The sequence below is a fragment of the Mytilus edulis genome, chromosome 13, assembly GCF_963676685.1.
Source record: "Mytilus edulis chromosome 13, xbMytEdul2.2, whole genome shotgun sequence".
Taxonomy (NCBI): domain Eukaryota; kingdom Metazoa; phylum Mollusca; class Bivalvia; order Mytilida; family Mytilidae; genus Mytilus; species Mytilus edulis.
The window spans coordinates 42,941,041-42,964,027 of NC_092356.1; the positions used below are offsets into that span (position 1 = coordinate 42,941,041).

The window sequence follows — 22,987 nt, forward strand, 5'->3', positions numbered from 1 at the left end:
AATCGAATATAAACGGACAACACCATGACTAAAAATGAAATCCACAAATAGACAAATAAAAGAACACAAGGCATAACATAGAAAACTAAAGACTTAGCAATACGAACCACACCAAAAACTTGGGATGTACAATTTGTACAATATAGATCCAGAGGTGAAATTGTGGAATACGCTACTGAAAAATAGTACGATAAAAGCTTTTCAATTCACATATTATTTTGAATGCAAAGTCACTTGAAAATCAAAGTGCTTCACAAAGTTTATGCATTTGCTATAGACTATCCTTTTATTTCAAGATAATTAAAACAACTTTTAATTTCATTGCTTTTTCCATTATTAAAACATTATTATTTGGTTCATTTTCCGAAAATATTCATACTGTTTGACACCTCCATTTTAATGGACAATATATTTTCATCTCATTTATCCGAGTGAACATGACATTAATGATACTATTGGTACTAAAAGGACTACTTGAACTTCATTCCTTGATCTTTTCCTCAATATTGACACAGATAGACGACTCCACACTACAATGTAGTATCTATGACATGTTTTTAAATTCCCAATTATCAATTTCCGATTTCTCAGTAGTAACTTCTCTGTCGTATGGTGACAATATATCTGAATTGAAACGTTATACTCGTGTATATTCTCACTGTAAAACGCAATTCATATTCATGTGCCCCTTACACAGAAACTTCACCAACAGAGTTATTTAAAATGTCCCTCCATACATTTTATGGACAGCGTAATGAAATGGTCTATCTTTACGGTACGGTTGTGTATAAACCGAATAACGACTGATTTACCACGTCTAAGAGATCGTGGTTTAACACCTATGTCGTCGGTCGATTGAGTATTGAACGCGCCCTTTTCATGAATATGACGTTTTGTAGAGTGTGAATTTGCATTTCTTTACGACGTGTTCTGTATTTTCACTTCCAACATTCACGTCTGTAGTGGTGTCGTTGTTAAAGAACGATTTTCGTTGTAATTCTGCGGTATACAGTCATGTTGAAATGTATTAAAATACTACAGGACTAGTAACTGTTTTTGTATTTCTATGTGTTTAGTGTTTTTGCGTCTGTTTGTACTGTTCCCGTTGTACTGTTTTCCTGTGTCATGTAATGTTGTCATTTTAGCATTTGTTTAACGTTGCCTTATAAGCGGGAGGTTTGGTTACCCATAAAATCAGGTTCAAACCAATCGATTTCTTTAAGATGTCCTAAATCAAGTCAGGAATATGGCAGTTGTTATCAAATAGTCCGGTTCTATGTATGTTGGCGGTTAATTGTGTTGCTCATAAGTGTTTCTTTTATGCCGTTAGTTGATGTGTTTCCATCGGTTTAATTTGTACCCGGCTTTGTTATCTCTTAGTCGATGTATGACTTTTGATCAGTAGTATTTGTGTTGACTTTCTGTAATGCTACCAGAATACTAGTAGTTGATTAGCACGAAACTTTTTTCATGTCAACGCACCTAGTCTAGATTTTTTTGGTGGTTTATACGGATGTGGTTTTATGGTACTGTAGATTTAAATGTATTTGTATAGAAGGTGTTCGCAGTAACGTCGAATCAAAATAAACGACATTATAACTAGTATATATGTTACAGTGAATTTGTATAATCAGGGATTATGTAGAATCCCTGATTTTTGAGGGAATATGTAGAATCACTAAAATCATTAGTAATTATATATAATCCCTTAAAATGACCAGTGATTTCACATAATCACTGAACATTTTAATAATTATTCTACAAATTCCCTAATATTTTTTTCAGGGATTATGAATAATTTAAGGATCCTTTGTTTGATAAAAAAGAATAATACATATAGACTAATCATCATTTTTTACTTTCATAGTTTAGTTTAAACATATTTTATTTGCTGAATTAAAGCAAATGGATTAGACATAAGTAAATCATACTTTCATATTCCTTGTAGATGAAATAATTTTGCTTTTAAACACAGAGGATGATCTGAAAGATACGACCAACTGAAGGTTTAGAGATAAAGTTGAAGACTTTCAAAATTAATATTATCAAGATTCACTTTAAAGCGATAACTTTACATGTATTGTTTGTTTATTAAAAGCCAGAGTCCAATGGATATTCATGTTCTATTTGTAATTCCACAGAGGAAAACAAATGGTGAAGACGATTATGGAACATCTGTTTTTTTTTGTTCAAATGAACAAGATATTTAAACAGAGAGAACTTACGCATCTAAATGTATAGAAAAACTAAGGATTGACAATAAGAACAAAAGTTTAGAGGAAACTGGCATTGGGTGTAATATTCTCTTAGCATGATTCCACAGGGTAAAAAAGGAAAGGGGATACCAAAAAACTTAATGATAATTGTTCAACAAAAGTCTGAAAAAAGGATATCGCCTGGCCAAAAAACATGGTTTCTTGCTCGAACCAGTTCGGTGTTGCTAATTCCCGTTTTGGGGGGTACCTACAGATGTTTTTTACTGAACATTTTATTTCTCTTAAGCGAGTCATAAAATCTGATTCGATATGTGAATGAAAATGGTTTCTAAAATGTGGATATTGTGGTAATAACAGATGTGAGGCATTTATTTTAATATATTGTGTTTAACATTTTAATATATTGTGCTTAACATTTATAAAAAAAATAGGGTTATCATTTTGATATGTTGTGCTTAACATTTTACAGTTTATGTTTATACAGTGTAATGCTGTTTTATTATGATCATTTATAGCATACATTATTTGACTTTCATTCATTTTCTTTATAAATTAAAACTATTTCTTCATTTCAGTTATTATGTATAGTCCCTGACTTTTTTTCTAGTGATTATACATAATCCCTGCAAAAATTTTTAGTGATTATATATAATCCCTAAACTAGCCAGTGATTCTACATAATCCCTGAAAATTTCAGGGATTTTACATAATCACTGATTATACAAATTCACTGTAACATATATACGGTTGCTGTAACGTTTAATACATGTATTCATAGGTTTTTTTGAGAGTGAAAAAAATCTGCATAATTAAGTGAAAGAATGTATTGTATCATTAAAGAAAATAACATCTACTTCGAGGAACTAATGATATTTCTGTGTTCGTATTGTTTATGGCCAATTGAATTTGAAATATCTGCTTGATAGTATTGATAGCAATGCCTCTTCAAACTGGCATTTAAGATCAGGTATCAATGTCATTTAAGTGGACCTCGAATACTCAATATTCAATTATAGAGGGCTCTTTAATATGTGATAACATTACAATGTTACAAATTTACTTGTTTTCATCTATAGAATTTACATTTTTCATATGATTAAATTGTATTTTTTGAATTTATTGATTCATTTTAAAATTATAGTATTGAAAGATAGCAAAGGGACATACAAACTCATGAGACGAAAATAAGCTGCCAACGCCACGGCATAAGATGAAACGACTAATAGACAAACAACAGTATACATAAAACAACATATAAAACTAAAGATTAAGCAACACTAACCTTATCAAAAACCGACAGTGATATCAGGTGATACTGAAGGTAAACATATCCTGCTCCACATTTGATACCCGTCATGTTACTCATGCAAGTACAAACCCAGTGATAAATAAATATAATATGTTAGGTCACATTCAGGGGGGGGGGTTGTGGTTAAGAAGATGGGAACATATCCGTTGTCATTCTTGAAACGAATATACAATAACAGTCAATTAACTTATGTTTACGTTCATACTATGTCCGACAGGATACACATAGATTTTCGTTTTCTGTAAGGAGTTATAGATAACAGCCATGCGTTTAGAATTCTTTTAAACTTTCATTTTTTTATTTCATTTTTTTTAGCAGTTTTGGATATCAAACCAGCTAATGACTGCCCATTGAATTTTAATACCACGAACCGGTCGCTAACTTCATATACGCAATACTAGTCATGAATACACTAACTCTAAAGCTCCATAGAAATAACAAGTGGTCTTATTAAGGACAGCTACAAGACGTAAAAGAAAAAAAATTTATAACAAAGCCGACAACAATAGTTAAAAGAACTCAACACTGTATAGAAACATGAACAATATGGTAGGATGGCTAGCTTTACAATAATTTAAAAGTCTTCATAATACCTTAGAATGAAGATGATGTTTGTGGAAATGATATAATAATTATTGTACTAAATGGCATTAGTTTCAATTAAATATCAAAATTGGCAGATCCTTGTTAATACTTTTTTTTGTAAAGTTTTAAAGTCGGAAATGTATACATATATATAGATTCTGAATAGAAAAGATATCACATTGTTACTTTTTTCATTCTAACTTTTAAAAACGAAACAATAATTATGTTTACATATACATTTACAAAGATATGTCAAATTTGCATTTATTTTGTTCTGGACTAGAAAGAATATAATCAATTTTGAAACATTCAAAATTCATACTTCGAGGCTTTTAACACGACGGAATTTATGTAAACATATCAAGAATTTGGTGTGCAGTTGCATGGCATCATAATACAGATTTTATGTACTGTACTGACATTAAAAAGATTCATCCGAATCATATGAATCAAATTCACAAAACATGTCTTTTTCACGTGTGATATAAAACAGTCGGACGAATTTCTTCCTGAGAATTGTCATGCGATCATATGTTGAGTCTTCATTCGTAAACCATCTTACAATAAGGAATGATAAAAACTCAAACAAACGATGGTATGTCGGTCTAGAAAAAATGCAGTGCTCTTGGTATACTTTTCTAACGAAGATATCTTTTAAGTTCATATAAACAACCGAACCGTTTTCGTCTTCTCCTATTTCTTCGTCTGGATAATCGTCGAGAACTATTGTTTTAGCGATTGCAACATCTTCTTCATCTTCATTCTGAAATAAACTTTCTAATTCAAATCTTCCAGCATGAAAAGTTTCTTCTATTCTTGGTGTATATGTTTCTAACTTCTCAGACATTGTTCTGACGAATTTGTCATTACTTACTTTAACTCCATGTTCTAAGACAAACCTAGCAATGTCATCAATATATCTCATTTGAAAGTAATTATAATCCCAGTGAACAAAATATGCACCGCTTTCTCTAGGAACAGTTTGTTTCAAATCAGACTTATCTCCAAATGTCGATTCTAAGTGTGCAGAAAGTTTACCAGTAAGTAAGTTGTCGTCAACTAGTAATATATTTGAATCTGTTATGTTGCTTGTTAACGGTCTGCACAATTGTAAAACTGTTAGAATACTACCATATTTAAATAACACTGATTCAAAAAATCCTTTAAACTTTGATACAACGCTTGCCCGTTTTCCTCTATCTAAAAGTCCATCTAAAAATTCTTTAATATGAATTGGATTGATTTCATGTTCTTTTTGTGTTATTGCTATTAATAATATTTCTGCAGTAACAATAAAACCTTTGGCAATGAGATTCTCAAACACGTAATTACCAATTGCATAATGATAATTCACAAATGTCGACAACGAAGACAAAGGGTGACATTTTCGTTCGTTTTCTTCGGAGTTCGGGTCCTTTCCATTAAATCTGTTTAAAGTCATCATGAATATAAGTTTTTCAATCAACGTTTTGGTCTCTATTTCAAAGAAGTTTGTATCATCATACGACCATCCTATAGGTCTGTGGGAGGCAAGAAAAACTATCCATCCGCCATTGTTTATTATTTTCGTGCACAGTTGTGGATGAAACTTAATCAAATGTGCATTTTTTCCCAAATTGGTTAAACCATTTAACAGACAGACGTACTGATCGGGTTTAACATCGTCTAGAGTTTCAAAGAAAAACGGAATTAATTTATCGTCACTCTGCATCAAACCCACCTTTTGTAGATATACTCCAACGGATATACATGTACAATCATCCGTCGAAAGAACGCTGATAAGTTTTTTTGCAAGTAGTTTATAATCAGTTAAATGGTGAACCATATGGTCACTTGTAGAAAATTTATAGCCTCTTGGTCGAATGTATTCGAACAAAAACCGAAAATCACAGAATGACAAAATATCGACGTCTTCCCCATAAGTTATTAATATAGCCTCTTTAACAGTGAAGTGTTGTAGAACATAAATTTCCGAAACTTTCCGACGCTTGGAATTATTGCAAGACGATTCTGAAGAAGACTGTTTGATGAGATATGTTCCATCTAATCTACGAACAGCTTCTTTAAGGAGTGAAATTATTATTTTATTATTTTCATAGTTAGATAATATGTTTTGGAAACAATTTTTATCAATATCATCCACATCAATTGAACTTTTAATTGATGTATATACTAAAACGCAATATTGGTATTGCATATTTCTATTATCGAAACCTTGTTTTTTCAATTGTTTTATTTCTTTGACTAATGATTGAGATGCATGTGTAAAATATTCTATTCCCAATTTTGTTATATTTTTGTTGCTACAAAATAAATTGCAAACTTCTGGAAAACCAATGTGTATATCATATTTCCCAGAACATATCTCGTTAAATAATGAAACACAAACTTGCAACGACGTATCTTTCATTTCAGAAACAGATGACTTGCATTGAGGATTCACTTCGGCAGGGAAAAAAACAGACCGGATATTTGTCACCTTTTTACATTGACATAAAGATATACCATGTCTATTCATATGTTTTGTCAAAATTAATTCATTACTATGCAAACTCCGTTTTTCATCTAAATTTATTATAACTTCGTTTTCAAAAATTTGGTGACTTTCATTTAATTTCATTTGTATTTGGTTGTTGCCTCGTACTGTTATGATCAATTTTGATTTACACGATTCTGCTTTACAACAAGAGTAAAGAACATCAAGTATACCTCTGTATAGATCTTTATTCAGATTTCGATCAATATTCGATTCATCAAATAAATTGTCTACAATTATAATGTTGTTTTCATTAAAATTAACGAGTTCCCTTTTTCTTGTTATTTCGTTGTTTAGAAATAACATCGGTGTATACTTTTGTTCTTTGTACATCATAGCTATCTGAATACTTGTCTTAGACTTGCCACCTCCTGCTTTGGCGATGATTACCAATATATTATGTTTGTCCAGAATATCGCAACACTGTTTTACATCATTTGTTATTACATATGTATCATCTTTGGAGTGTTCCAATAGGCAAGCCTCAGTGTGTGCTATAAGTAAGAGATTAAAAAACAAATATGAAAACAAGTAAAGGATTGCACTTTTAATTACTGCCCAAGAAACCACACTTTTCGGGGGTTCAAACTACAGGCATTCTTCGCGAGACAAGTAATATAACTCATTGATAGATATTCATATGCATAAATGTTCTCCCAAATATAAAATATGAAATATTTGCACCGGAGAATTCAACAAGTAAAACGCATAGACATAATTTGTTTTTCCAATTCATGTTATACATAAACAACTATAAATGTGCTTTATATCGTCCATTATTATCAGATTACACAGAGTAACCACAAAAATTGACATAAGAGACTGATTATAATTTAAATAAGTTCACTGATCAGATTTGCGTAGATGAAACGCGCGTCCATGATTTAAATACTTTTAGATATGATGAGTATATTATGCTCATTCTTATGATGTGTTTCGTTCAAAACTCGTTGCACGTGTCTTCGTTGACAGTTCATTGGATATGTAATATGTAATGTATAACTAATTCAATTAATTGCAAACGTGACAACTACGCACCAAGAACAATTTCTATGCAGCGACTGCATACGAAGTATATATCTCCAAATTGATACGATGTTCCTAGGCTTGTCTTTCCTATCATGATTTCTTTGGTAGAGAGTTGCTGATCACAAGGAAGCTATTAAACTAATAGTTTCAAATAGTGAAGTTGAAATCATCCCTTCGTAAATTTTACGGAGGCCACCACGAGTTATGAAATATCATTTTCACAGGTGACATCGGATATGTACCATATGTCGTTAATACAATCCCGTTCCCTTTTCCAGAATTTGACCAACGGAATAAGACTATTTATCGGGTTGGTAATAACAAAGGATGCCACATGTGAAGCAAATCTGCTTACCCTTCCTGAGCACATAAGATAACCCCCTGGTTTTTGTGGGGTTCATGTTGCTTAGTCTTCTGTTTTCTATGTTGTGTCGTGTGTATTAATATTTGTCTGTTTGTATGTTTCCTTTTTAGCCATGGCGTTGCCAGTTTATTTTCCATTAATGAGTTTGAATGTCTCTCTGGTATATTGCGTTCCTCTTTTAAACGGATAAAAACTAACGGGACAGTAGTTTGACAAGGTTAACATCCCTTAACGTCTGAAGGAAGACACACGGTCTCAAAGAGATAGTGATATCAATAAAAACAATGGTAGAATATCGCTGTTCCTAAGTCCAAAAACAATTGAGAAAACAAATTCCTTGTTTCAAAAACACAAAAAACAAACACCGAATCTTACAACCACAACAAAAACAGCGAACATACCTAGAATTGGACTTTTTGATAGCTACATGTACTGCCATACTCCTGACTTGTGACATGACATTTGAAAAAAATTGTGTGATTGAACCTGATTTATTGCTAGCAAAACATCTTGCCTAAATAGATAGTTAAAAAAATATTGCTAAAATAACAACACTTCGACCCAGAAATACAGTACAACAACATGAACAAGAAACGCAATAAAAACAGCACAGAGAAACGCATAAATAAAATAATAGAACATGAGTAACCTGTGAACCGCATTAAATATTGTTTGTATGTGGTTGAATTGTTACAAGGATTTCTGAGAAAGAATGAAAAAAGCTAGCCTAACTGAACTTTTCGCGTGCTAGCTTTATAGTTGTATGATGTAACCTAATTTTGAGTAATTCGATGTGCGGTAATTATGTTGAAATCATCTATTCCACCAAACTTGAAATCAAGGATATATTATTTATGGGAACTACATGTAATTGTGCCCTCTTCTTGCCGACTTGTTTCTTTGTTATTATGAGGCTGACTTCATACAGGAACTTCAGATACAAGTTAGTCTGCCTCATATCATGACTTGCATCTAGAAATTTACAATGAGAGTCGGTGGAGAACAAATGACAACAGAGATCAGCTGAGCTTTCAATTAAAAAAAAATGCTTTCCTATACAGAAACTTTCCAACTTGTGCTTGCTTATGGAGTATACATTTATAAGTTGATACGATTTCCTGAGCTTGCAATTTCTTGGATGAATTTTATTATAGAGTGTTGCTGCATACAAAGAATCTATTGAACCAAGAGTTACACTTGGTGAAGTTTAAATCGTTCTTTCGTCAATTTTACGGTCGTCACTATGAATTGGTTATCTGTTATGCAATATCTGTTTAACAGACGATGACGCATATGTTCCAATTATCTTACCGATAATCCAGTTCTCATTTCATCTGAATATGAGTTACTGAATTAGACTTATAAATGGGTTTGTACTTTTATGAGCAACACGGTTGATGTCACATGTGGAGCAGGATATGCTTAAAGTTATTGAGTAATTGATATGGTGGGGCTCCTGTTTATTTTCTTTGGTTTTCTATTGTGAATCTTCCATACAGTTTATTTTATGTTATGACATGACATTGTCATAAAAAAAAAGAGTATGGAATATCCATCCTTGAAACAAAATCAGTATATGCAAATTAAAAAAAATCTATAAAAAGTAGAGGAACAGCGCTTTTATTGCTAAATTTCGTTTTTAAGTCTCAGTTGGTTTTCGACGTATGTGTTCTATAAACAGTTTTAATAGAATGATAACAAATGAAAATATAAGTTAAAATATTTGTAAAATTAAATGTTGGATGAAGTTATCAAATAAGTTTTACTTACAAATAATATTTCTCTTTCCGTAGTCTGTAAAAAAGGAAATAATTAAAGAAATATGGCAGTCATTATGTTATACTGTTATACCCTTGTCACAAGTTAGGGAAGAGTTGGGATCCCGTCAAATATTGAACCCCACCATATCCTATATGTGCTTGTATCATGTAGGAAGCCTGTAATTCAATGGTTGTCGTTTGTCGCTGTGTAACATATTTGATTTTTGTTTATTCTTTTGTACATCAATTATGCCGTTAGTTTTCTCGTTGGAATAGTTACACATTTGTGATTTCTTTTTTTTATAGCTGACTATGCAGTATAGGCTCTGTTCAGTGTTGAAGGTCGAACGGTGACCTATAGCCATTTTAAATTTCTGTGTCGTTTAGTCTCTTTTGGAATGTCGTCTTATTGGTTATCATATCACATCTTCTTTTTTTCTCTTTGTTTTCTTCGCTCTTGATTTTGTTGGTTTCGTACAAAAAATTATCTGATTATATTGTACATTTGTCTTTTCAAATTTTAATTTACATCCTCAATAAACATTCGTTGTTAATGAAGTGGTGCGGCAACAATATGGAATGGTATTAATTCTTTATGAGAAAATATCGATTGAATTGTAAGACACAATTCTTGATAGACAACCCATCCGCTATACATTACATACCTGTATACTAAGCATTCATGTTAAGAAGATACTTTATAGATTATATATGACATTCCATATTAAAAACGTATAAATCAAAATGATCCAAATCGCCCTATATTGTACATTAGACATTTTATGTACTTACCCAATTCGCCGATTTTGCCTTCGAGTATGCCCAAACGACAATACAGTGTATCATCTCGAAAGGTCAGATGCTGTTCCAATTGATCGACTTTCTTAAATGTAATAAAATTTGATTTAACTTGTATTATGTTAGCTTGATAATTTATATACGCAAATACAAAATTCAAATCTACGATGAGTTTAATTTCATATACATTTGTAGGAATTTTGATGAGGCTAAAAAATAAGATTCCTTAATTGAAAGTCTTTACCAGAATTGACATGTATAAGATGGTTTGTACATTTCGATGTAGAATAATCGTTATATGCAGGTAAATGTTAACATATATGAAACAAGAGCTGTTTTAAGAAATGAAGGTGCATTATGATATCAGACAGCTGTACTAATAAAAATAAGGAGATTCGGTATGATAACCAATGAGACAACTATCCAACAAAGTTCAAATACAGTAGGTGTTAGCAATTAATACGGCTTCAACAATGAGAAACAGCCATAGAATTAAGTCAGCTGTAAAATGTTCCGACATGAAAAATATGAAACAATTCAATTAGGACATCTAACGGTATAATTGATAACAAAACAATAAAGGAAAATCAAACATTACGGACGTAAACAATAGACAACCACTGAAATACAGACTTCAGAATTAAGACAGTCCTATAAAGAATGTGGTTGTTGAGACATGTTTTTGAGCATTAAACTCTCCCTTAATATTGGACTGGGGTGTAACAGCACAATCGAGACAGGACGCGGCAAGGTATATATTCATGCCTTATTCTTAACAAAACGGACACTATGTACAGTTCCGAGAGTACTTACGCTCACAGCTAATTCAAAGAATATTTTATAAAAAATCATGTATCTAAGATGAATATATCAATCAGTACACATCCAACATCAAATTGTTTACTGTAAAAACGTCTTTGATTTTCAGACAAAAGTAAATCATGTGCAATTCCAAAATATAAGTGTTGACAAAATGTACTTCCGTGAATACATATGTGTATTTTCTAATATGGTTTAAATTTACGGGTAACAAAGTCATTATTTATACCAATAAAACACATTATAAAATAGGTTTTCCGTGGTGTACACGTATCTATACATACAGAGGATTCACTATTATTTTCCAGCTTTAATTCGATTTTAGTTTAAAAACTCCCCCTTCCCCTCCCCGAAAAAAATGGGGTTTGTTTTCCTTATTTATGATATAAAGAAGATATGAAAAAAAATTGAATGATACCTTTTCAACATCCCTGTCTTGTAAACTCTGCTGCATCAATGTAGTTTGGTATTGCATAAGTAAAGTCTCATCCAAAGGTCTCTGAGAAACGTCAATTAGTTTTTGCTGCATTTCGTTCTCAATATTGCAGAACCGAGCAATTCGGAGAATAATACTTTCTACATCAATTTTGTGATTCGCATAGTCAGAATTGGTAAGTTTTGCTTCCTCTGCATGGGCATGTAGTGTGTTTCTACATTTTACAAGATCTTCTACATCTTGCCTTAGGATTGAATTTGTTCGGCAGTTTTGAGCAAAGTTCACTAGTAAGCATCGAAGTAAGGTGATATCTAGATGTGAAGTTGACAAAGATCGTTTTGCCGGACGACAACAATATTGTGACGTCCGAGATGTATTTGGATTGTGTCCGTTCAAAGTCGAACCGCCTATGTCAAGCAATATATCGAGTTGGTCTGGATAGAGAATCCTGTTTTGATTTGCCGGAACAAAACGTCCTCCCGGACATTGACAACAGGGGATTTTGTTGTAACAAAGATGGTAAATATCATGCAGATGTTTGTTAATGAAATCTTCGAAAGTCAAATTTGTGTTTGATAAATCATTTTCAAGAACTGCTGAAAGTATTTCCTTTCCATGGTCGACTATAACAGTTGAATTTCTGTAAAAGTTTTCTCGTTCCCTTTGTGTCATTATATGATCTAAAATTAAAGAACATAGTAAATGTAACGATCAGTCAAACACCTCCCCGAGGGTATCACCAGCCTAGTAGTCAGTACTTCGGTGTTGACATGAATATCAATTTCCTGTTGTTTTGTTTTAGTAAATTTCCTGTTTACAGAACTTCGAATTTTTGGAAAAAACGTAGGATTTTCTTATCCAAGAAATAGATGTCCTTAGCCGTATTTGAAACAACCTTTTGGAATTTTAAGTCCTCTTCAACTTTGTACTTGTTTGGCTTTAAAACTGTTATGATCTAAGCGTCAATGATGAGTCTTATATAGACGAAACGCTCGTCTAGCATACTTAATCATAATCCTGGTACCTTTGATAACTGTTTACATGCATAAGTATTGATATGGTCATAATAATGAGTTAACTGTTTACAAAATTTTGCATTTTTAGAAGAAAAAGACTTAGTATTGTATACAATTGATCTGAAATGAATAACTATAGGTTGCGTTCTGTAAATATTGACAATGCAATTTCCCGTAGGAACTCCTTTTACGGCTAAAACTGTACCACTTTTATTATGAAGTTTTGAATTTGTTTTATCCTAGAATTGAAAGTTCATATGCACTACAATATTTTTTCAAAGGTCAAAATATAGGGCTGTGCGGTATATTTGCAACGTTCATATGCCCTGAACATTTCAGAGTTTAAACTAACCCATGAATAATATTCAGGAAGGACCAATGAGTTTTAATGACTGCGAACAGTAAATATAAGCACTTCTTCACAATTCAACTTACATATATGCAAATATTATGAATTAATTTTGTATTCAGGACTTTAAGTAAACTATGCATACTGTAAACTGTGAATTTATGCTGAGTCATCATATCTAAGGTCCACGATTCTATCAATCTTCATGAAATATTTATATAACTTCATATTTGAGTTAATTTCTTTAAAATCTGTGAGATAAACCAAATTTGGTTAAATTCTGAATGTTCTCTTTTTCACCCTATATAGGTTGCATTTTTGTAAATATTGACAATGCAATTTCCCATGGGAACTCCTTTTACGGCTAAAACTGTACCACTTTTACTATGAAGTTTTGAAATTTTTTTATCCTAAAATTGAAAGTTCATATGCACTTCAATTTTTTTCAAAGGTCAAAATATAGAGCTGTGCGGCATATTTTCAACGTTTATATGCCCTGAACTTTTCAGAGTTAAAACCAATACTAATTTTCTTAACTACCCCTACCTTGAATGAAGGGTTACCGCTTATTTCAATGTAAACAATATGCACATGTATATTTACTGGTAACATTTCCAATTTATGTTTCTATGAGATGAAACACAGAGAGCATAACTGGGAACCAGTATGTAAACAAAATTAATTTTCTATGAATATTCTTAATCTCCCCAAAAGAGGCGTGGTTTGAGAAACAGGTGTATTTACAAAGTGCAACCTATAGATATATATTGAAAACTTTTAGTAATTAAGGGTTCTTAATGCTTGTCAATTTTGAACTGTTTGACTTTTTTTACCTCGTGTACTTAAACGTCACTGATGAGTCTTATTTGTAGGATGAAACACGCGGCCGGCGTTAAAAATTCAAATTTTGATTTCTTTGACGAGTTTATTGATTAAATCAAAAAGACACAATTCTTTTGTCCGCTAGTAAATGTCCCAACGTTTTAAAAAACACGAATACTTGTTTTATGATTTTCTATAGGTATTCATGGTATTTATAACATGAACCTGTTTGAATGTTATCTCTATATCTTTTTTGTCACGTTTATACTTCGTGAATACATAAACGTGTCACTTAAAGTGCAAAACAAAACATAAATGTTGGAATATTGCCAATAAAAGCTTTTCATAATATTCACTGAATTCATAACAATAAGTCAGTTTGAATATGTTAGTGGAACAAATTAGCTTTAATTTTATATTTACATTCCAGACGACCCATTCTGTTGTGATACTATGCATTTAAGTAACGATTGAAATAATTCGGCTCTAGTTGAAATTTTGAAAATATCTCTACTCCACATTCGAACAACTTGTTTTCAACATTAATTTACATAACTGTAGTTTGTTCAAATTGTCATTTTGCTCATTGTTGAAGGCCGTACGATGACCTTTAGTTGTGAATGTCTGTGTCATATGGTCTCTTGAGGAGAGTTGCATCATACCACATCAATCTTTTTTTTAATATTAAATACATGGTTTTGTTGTTAGTGTATGACGAATTCATTTTATCAATTATAGATTACATATACTTAAGAGTATATCTACTAAAAATTTACTTCATAACTATAACTTACTTGTTTTGTATCCGTCGATGATTTGTTGCTAAATTCTCTCACATATGAAAACCCTTTTCAAATTGTAAATCATGTCACAAAAACCAGTATGAATTTGTTGATTTATTTCACACACAAGAACATAAAATTACATATTTAGCGTTTCCTGCTTGTCACAAAAGTGTAGAGTTGAAATGTTTACATTTCTGACGACAAACACACTTGCGTGTTGCTATTGTATTTTTTGACGTAATTTTACAATTGGCTGCATATTTAAAAAACCTTTCATTTAAATAGAAAAATAAATAGTTAGTTTGAATATGTAAATAATATCTATAAATGATTATGAAACTCGATATTTTTACTTTGTGCGAATGTATAGAGCAGTAGACATAGGTTTACATATGGTTGACTGCACTTTGGTTAATTGTGACCAATTTCAATATCAACATAAATAATTTAACTGTCATTTATAATTAGCTAATAGTAACATTTTTATATGTTAGGTTAAGTGTGTTATCAGATTGTATCAGGTTTACATACATCTGCATTTTCACACATAGCCATTTAATACAGTTAGAGATCATCAGAGATTATATTAATTAGGAGTAATATTTAGATTTCTTTGTTTGACTAGTGAGCCCTAATAATTTGAATATGGTGTCCTAGTAAATTTATTCCAGGAGCACAGAATATTAGGAGTCCGGATCCGGTACGAGTGAAACTTAGACACCCAACAACACATTACAACCACGAGAATACACACTTTAGTTTAAGTACCATACTCAACCTTTTTTCTTCACATAATCATCAAATAAAGATATGTTTTGTAATAACCAGAAAGTATCAGTTCCTTTATTTGATAATTACAAATCAGTGCATGATACAACTATACTGCAAGACTTTTACTAATTTGTGTATGACACCAAGCGCCCTGCAATGACGTCATGTCTTCTACGATTATCCTGAAAATTAGAAATGGCTAAAAGTGAATTGTAACCAATGAACATATACCGGGTATACGAACAGCTACTTGACAATGGTAAAGCTGATGCTATTAAAGATGACCGTTTGATTCATCATATGCCATTTTTGATGATATTAACGATAAATCAATAAGGTATTTACAATTTACTTTGAAACTCGACATATTCCCCTACGAAACTTACAAACGAAGAAATCTTAAATAGTTAAAGTTTCACACCATGTTCTTTTGGAATTCAAACCAACGGTTAAGGGCTGGGGGTTCAATTACTGTATTGGATACATTAACTACTTAAGTGTCCCGACAAACAGCGATTTATTGCTAGGTCTTCCAAGTGCTCCAGGATACCTCTTTCTTCATTATTGACATCAATGTTATCCCTAATTCAATTTAGCTTCAAAAATATTTTGAAACAACCTGTCTAGAGTTGGCGTGAATCAGACATGGTTACCAAGGTACTGAAGAGTACAATCTAAGACTCTATCATCTTGTAATAGTAAAATTTGACTTTTCTTTACTTTACACGAGAATTCCCAGTTATAAACTAAAAGGCAAATTATAAGAATTCCCCTTTGTCTCTAAAGAAATATAATATATACATATATTATAAATATCCAAATTCGTTTGTTTAGCCCGTGCTTGTAGTCATGTCATAAATTTTATAAAGAACTTTTACAATGTCTCACTGGTTAATTACTACGTCAGGGATTTCGTTACCATAAATTACTTAAAACCTTTACCAAATTCTTTCAAAGAAACACAAATTTGATTACTAAATTTGGCAGTAGCCTTATCAACACATTTATTCAAAAACCAGTTGTTGGCATGACACGGGTTATGTTCTTCTCATATATGTTATGATGGTATGATACTAAACCCCTAACGGGAAAGATTGTGCCTGATGTTCATATGATGAAATCATAATCTTTCAGTCAGTTTAATTGAAGTCTGGAGCTGGCATGTCAGTTAACTGCTAGTAGTCTGTTGTTATTTATGTATTATTGTCATTTTGCTTATTTTCTTTGGTTACAGCTTCTGACATCAGACTCGGACTTCTCTTGAACTGAATTTTAATGTGAATATTGTTATGCGTTTACTTTTCTACATTGGCTAGAGGTATAGGGGGAGGGTTGAGATCTCACAAACATGTTTAACCCCGCCGCATATTTGCGCCTATCTCAAGTCAGGATCTTCTGGCCTTTGTTAGTCTTGTATTATTTTAATTTTAGTTTCTTGTGTACAATTTGGAAATTAGTATTGCGTTCATTATCACTGAACTAGTATATATTAGTTTAGGGGCCAGCTGAAGGACGCCTCCGGGTGCGGGAATTTTTCGCTACATTGAAGACCTGTTGGTGACCTTCTGCTGTTGGTTGTTTTCTATGGTCGGGTTGTTGTCTCTTTGGCACATTCCCCATTTCAATTCTCAATTTTATTATTGAAAACGGTGTTACACATTCTAAATTTCGTATTTCTACTTAAGACACAGGAACCCCTTTGTCATCCTTGTAAACTCATCGAACCTCCAAACAAAGTTTTAAGTAAAGTTTAACTTATCAATGTTTTAATAAGATCTTTTAAGATTGTTTGGCACAAATATCGATTTTGCCAAAATAAAACATAACTAAATTTGTATTCTTTGCAAACGTTTTTTGAGGTGTTAAAATACACATCAATATATATCGAGATAATGTAGATATTACTTTTATCTATATTTAACATTATACTCATTGGTTCAAATTATTCTGCTGCGTGTAGAGACTTTTATTTTGGCAGGGCAACTGTCATGCCTTTTTTTTACTGTCCTTGACGGTAAAACACTATATCTCTGGAATGTTTTTAATAGATTTTAGTCTCCGATGCATGATTTTTTTTTTATTGTTAAATGGTTTTGGATTTTAAGTTTTAAGCTTTCAGTTACTGCGAAAATTCTCACATCGTACTTTCGTGATAACTTGATCTGTTGATACAATTTGAAATGCCTTTTTGATATTTATTTTTTTACGTATACTGTGTTAAACCTCGTCTCATTACGAATAAATCCCACATCTGATAAGTCTATAGTATTACATATTTTAATTTTCAATCCTGATCTCGTACTATGAACAACAAATTTATTTATTTTGTAAAAATAATACATCCGTACTTAATGCACTTCTGACAACAAAATCATTTTCCTGTGTACATTTAGTTATTTTGATCCCATTTTTCAAGGTAATTGTTGTCTTTCTGGTATTGTTTACATCTCCCCTTTTTATAAGTATTGTATTTATATTGTGTCATAGATCAAATTTATTCGTTCAGTTTATGTTTACCTGTTTTTGTTAATATATGTTGTTGATTGAGTTTATCCATTTCAATTGATAGTTTTTAGTGTGGTTTTCTATATTATGATGTTACACTACTACCTCGGGTCAGGCCGAAGGTTTACACCATTTAAAATGTTTAAACCAGCTATATTTGGTTACACCTGTCCTTCGTCGCTCAACCTGTTGCTCAGTTGTTATCGTTTGTTGATGTGGTTTAAAGGTGTTTCTCGTTTTTTATATATAGATTAAACCGATGGTTTTCCAGTTTGAATGGTTTTACACTTGTCTTTTCGGGGAAATTTTATGGCTCACTGTTCAGCTTCAGTATTGAAGACCACAGGTTGACCTATAATGGTTTACTTTCTACTAGTTGTGACTATGATGGATAGTTGTCTCATTGACACTAATACCACATCTTCTTATATATACCAACAATTGGCATTCTCATGGGAATACACTTTGCTCCTCTACTTGCCGACTTGTAACTTTATTCATATGTGGCTGCCTTCTCACAGGAACTTCTTAGGAAGAAAGCAAAGAAGTTAGTGGCATTCTTCAACTTTATTTTGCTCAGTTTTCTATGCTGTGTTTTGTATACTAATATGTGTCTGTTGGTCTTTCTATGTTCCACGGCGTTGTACGTTTAATTTGACCTTAGAGTTTAAATGTCCCTCTGGTATCTTTCGCCTCTCTATTGTGGAGCAGATGGAATATCAAACCATATTCTTTCCCGGATATTGTTGAAGCACGCCATTTTTTCTCGTGCAGAGTGTTGGCATGTGGTAAGAAGTTGTTGATTCAAATTTAACGTTAAATTGTTTACGTATATTGTTATGTTATGGTATTAGGTTGTTTAAAGCATAGGGAGAAGGAAAAAAAAAACATAACTTTATTTTAATATCTTGTTTTCTTTATTTATTTTATAATCGTTTTGTATTTGTCAGAAATCGGAATGCATTTTATGTTGTCCATTTTAAATGCGTGACCGACATTAAATTGCTTTCTTGATTCGCATGTCGGAATATTGTTATATTTTACTGTGGTGGAAAAGTGTGTTTACGGCAGACTATGCATCATTGTGTTGTTCCCATTATATCGAAAATTAACAGCCCTTTTTCTTCACTTTTATGTTTACATTATGCATAATATTAAATAATTTATGAAAGTAGCATTTATTTCCCTAGGTAGAGTTTAATTTCGTTTTAAAAGTGAAATTTGGACATTTTCAAGTACAACTTCTAAGGTGTGTTTGACTTTTGGGACAACGTCAAGGTTGTATTGGTTGTGATGTTTGTTTAATATGTGTTGTAATTATTTAACACTTGGGTATCATAGATAAAGAAGGGAGTAATATATAATTACAATGTTTGCTTTTATGAAAATGACGAAAGGTAGGATTTTTTGTTTTTGAAAAAAAGATATGTAGAAAACTTGATTTTTCTGATTTTATTACATAATTTAGAAGGGAACTTATACCTTGTATACTTAGAACTAGAATTTTCTTTTGATGTGTGTTTAGTCGAGTAGACCTTTTATAATAGTAGAATAGCTTTATGATATTTAGCTTTTTGTTTCTTTTAGTTGATTTATATGACTGGTGTGTTGAAACTTAGACATTCGCTGATAGGGAAGCTGTTAATCCCGGTTATCCTGTAGTGAGGTCTCAAGGGGAGCCGATATCAGATTCAAGTTTAGCAAAGCTGAAAAGGGACAATATTTTAATAGATTACTCTGTAGAGAAACGTGTTAAGGAGTATGGGGTTATCAGGAGAAACGGTGAATAGTGTGATGGTGCTGACAGGGAAAGATATACATATGGAAAATGTCTGAATGCTATTGCATTTTGCAATTTTGTATTCCAACCTATAGTTGATGCCTCAAAAGGGAAGTCTTGAAGAAAACATATAATATACAAACGTGATCACCGAGTACGGCTGTTTTTAAAAATTGGTGGTGGGACTGAGGCAGTTGTCATTCTTAGCAACAAGTTTCATGTTGTGTTTACCTACCTTTCTAGAGAAAGAGTTGCATAGCTTTCTTCCACTGGGTTGGCAAACATTTGTGTTGCGTTGATGACAAATGCAAGAAGTTAATTGTCATTCAGTTGAACATTTACAGATAGATTAATGTTGCTGGTACATGTACATGATTGTATGTTTGTTATAAGGGGCTTTGTCAGTATCTTTCAGATGGCTTGATGGTTCAATTAGATATTTTTAGTATCTCGAGTTTGAGGCCCGATAAATTAAACATTGATCAAACTTGGCAGTTGGACAACTACAACATCTTTTATTTTGCTAAAATAAAATAGTGAAAGGAAAAACGGTGCATGGCATAACCTGTTGGAATGTTAAATGGTTTGTTTGTCTGCACTTCGGTGTTTTAGAATACAAAGTGAAAAATGACAAATACATGTATGTCTAACCTAGTTATGCAAGAAAAGAATGGTGTCACCATTGTAAAAGAGAGGGCCATTATATAGCAGATTGATCAAAGATAAAAAAGGAATGCGGTAATTCATGTATTGTATTTTTTGCGTTACTTTTTCAGGGTAATAATATTAAAAGATTAAAAGATTAATATTATCTTTATTTAGTTTTTTAGATATGCAACCTTTGACTCAAGGGACACTGAAGCTCTAGTGATTTTATTTTCACGCGGGTCGAGGGTTGAGTATCAACCTCTGTAATTTTCCTGTTGGGTGTACATACAAAAGAAAGAAAGAAGAAAAAAAAAGACAAGAAAATCTTTTTGTCTCTTAGGTTTTTATCCAAGAAATTGGGTTAGAAAATAGAAGGCTATCTACATGAGGTCAGAATGGAAATTTTCTTCCGTTTTTAAAGGAAAAAAAAACGAACACAAGTGAGCTGAGATAATTACAGAGGTGAATAGGCTTAACCCTTGTCCCTCATTTTGGCTGCTTCAGTGGGTTATACAGAGGCTAGTGTCTGTGTCAACCTGGGTGACTTGCGGTTTAAAGACCCTAATAATTTTGTAGCTTGGAATATCAATTTAAATTTTAATGAATGGGGAAATATAAGCGCATTGCAAAATGTTTAACTGGATTAAATTTGGTGTTGTCAATGATATTAAAGTTTGTCAAACACTTTGATGATGAAATTTTAGAGGGGAGTCGTATAATTCAAACACTCTTCCAAAAAGACAATATCTAATGCTAAGATATGCTACAATGTATGTGTATAAGGAACTCATTGTGAAAACTTAAAAAAAAAAAAAAAAAGAATATGTAATGGGTCTTTCACAATACTTGAGAGGTTGGTTAGTCACGATAAAAGATTCACAATTTAACTTTGATGCGTGAAGTACCAAGGTTGTTGGAAAGGAACTGAATGACTTGATTGCGTCAGTCGATGATTAATCTTGGTACGACCATATTTTCTATGTGAAAAATCTTGAAAATCTTGTGGGTGGAGTTTGATGGATATTTCATGATATTCAAGACAATTATTTTCGAATTCAATGCTACTGCTTTTGTCCATTAAGCAACTGACATGGTAGAAACAAGCTTCTGTAGGTCTTTAGGCGTACCTGGTTAAACAGTTCATTGATGGTAGGTGTGTTTCGTAATCGGGTTTAATATATTCAAAATTATGTGCATACAAGTTTGGAAATGTATGCGGTTGGTTAAAGCTGCGACTATTATAATAGTCCCAGGTTAAAGTTGTTATTTATTTGCCTGTACTTGGTATATAAAGCAGATATTTTATTGATTCTGCCGCTTGATCGTTTAAAGCCTATCTCTGCAAAAGACAAAATCAACGTTTGGGTTTGAATAAAACCGCCGTTGTTTATTTATATTTCTAAGAGTTTTACGAGTGTTTTGTACCCCAATGTCTGAATAAGACCCTGCAATAAGATTATACTACAGACGAGTACCCGAGTTTGAGACGGACACGTGCTTGGTATGCCTTGCTTTTAATTTTCCGGTTTACTGTTTCAATGTTTCTTTTAAGTGTTGTATTGGCTTAGAGAGATCAGCTGTAGGTTTTTCCAATTTGAGGTAGGTTTGTTATGCGTTGCTTAGGTCTAAGCAGATGTAACATTTTCTAAAATATGAGTGTGAAGACTGTACCTATGTTGCAAAGGTTGACGTTTAGTTGTTACAGAGAGAACATCGCACTTGTCTGGGTGGAGGGACATCAGCCAGTCCTCTTCCGAATTCGCTGCTGCATCAAGATCAGCTTGAAGTTTGAGGCAGTCATCCTGGGATTTAACTGGCATGTGTATGATACTGTCAGCAGCAAATAATCTTAGTTTGCTATAAACAAGATAGTCTGGAAGGTCGTTATTACAAGCATAAGACTGGACCTAATACAGTACATTGTGGTACCCCCAGAGGTTAATGGGACTGTGCTTAATGATTTTCCCTCCAGAACAATTCAATTAAATGTGTTTCCAGTGAAGCCAAAATGATTTAATTTGTAAAGTTAGTGACGATTTGAAACTTTGTAAGAGGTTTTTGCAAAGTACACTATTACGAGTTCTGTTTGTGTATTTGAAGTTCATGAATGAAAGAAGTTGTGTTTCACAATATTGAATATCGATAGTACCGAAAGCCATGTATGAGGTCTTGCAAGATGTTTCATGTTCGAGGTGACTATATGCGCCATTAACTTGCAGTAAATACAAGTTAACGGATTGGTCTGTAGTTGACCGGTTTATGTGTGTCCCCCTTTTTGTATGATAGTGCGACTCTAGCATGTTTCCAGTCGTTAAGGGTGATTCCTCTGATGTAAGACTTTTTGAAAAATTAGGTAAAGAATTGCTGCGATTTGTGTCTGGATTTCTTTGAGTAAGCGGCAAGTGATGTTAACTGGGACTGTGGCTTTGTGAGGGTTAATCTCGTTTAATAGCTTTTCG

General features: G+C 32.4%; 1 protein-coding gene across 1 annotated transcript; it reads right to left on the reverse strand.

Moving 5' to 3' along the window:
• Nucleotides 1-4,219: 4,219 nt before the first annotated feature.
• LOC139501444 (uncharacterized) lies at nt 4,220-14,973 on the reverse strand. The gene is made up of 5 exons (XM_071290522.1): nt 14,834-14,973; nt 11,835-12,532; nt 10,592-10,682; nt 9,810-9,833; nt 4,220-7,140 (listed from the first exon to the last, which is right to left on the reverse strand). Exons 2-5 carry the CDS (start codon nt 12,522-12,524, stop codon nt 4,532-4,534), a joined length of 3,414 nt encoding a protein of 1,137 aa, XP_071146623.1. The 5' UTR covers nt 12,525-12,532; nt 14,834-14,973; the 3' UTR covers nt 4,220-4,531.
• Nucleotides 14,974-22,987: the final 8,014 nt, after the last annotated feature.

Coding starts and splice junctions, on each gene's coding strand:
- LOC139501444 (XM_071290522.1), bottom strand. CDS start 12,524: ATGACACAAAGGGAACGAGAAAACTTTTACAGAAATTCAACTGTTATA. Junction 10,683..11,834: donor AAGACAGGGATGTTGAAAAG/GTATCATTCAAT, acceptor ATTACATTTAAG/AAAGTCGATCAATTGGAACA. Junction 9,834..10,591: donor AGGCAAAATCGGCGAATTGG/GTAAGTACATAA, acceptor CCTTTTTTACAG/ACTACGGAAAGAGAAATATT.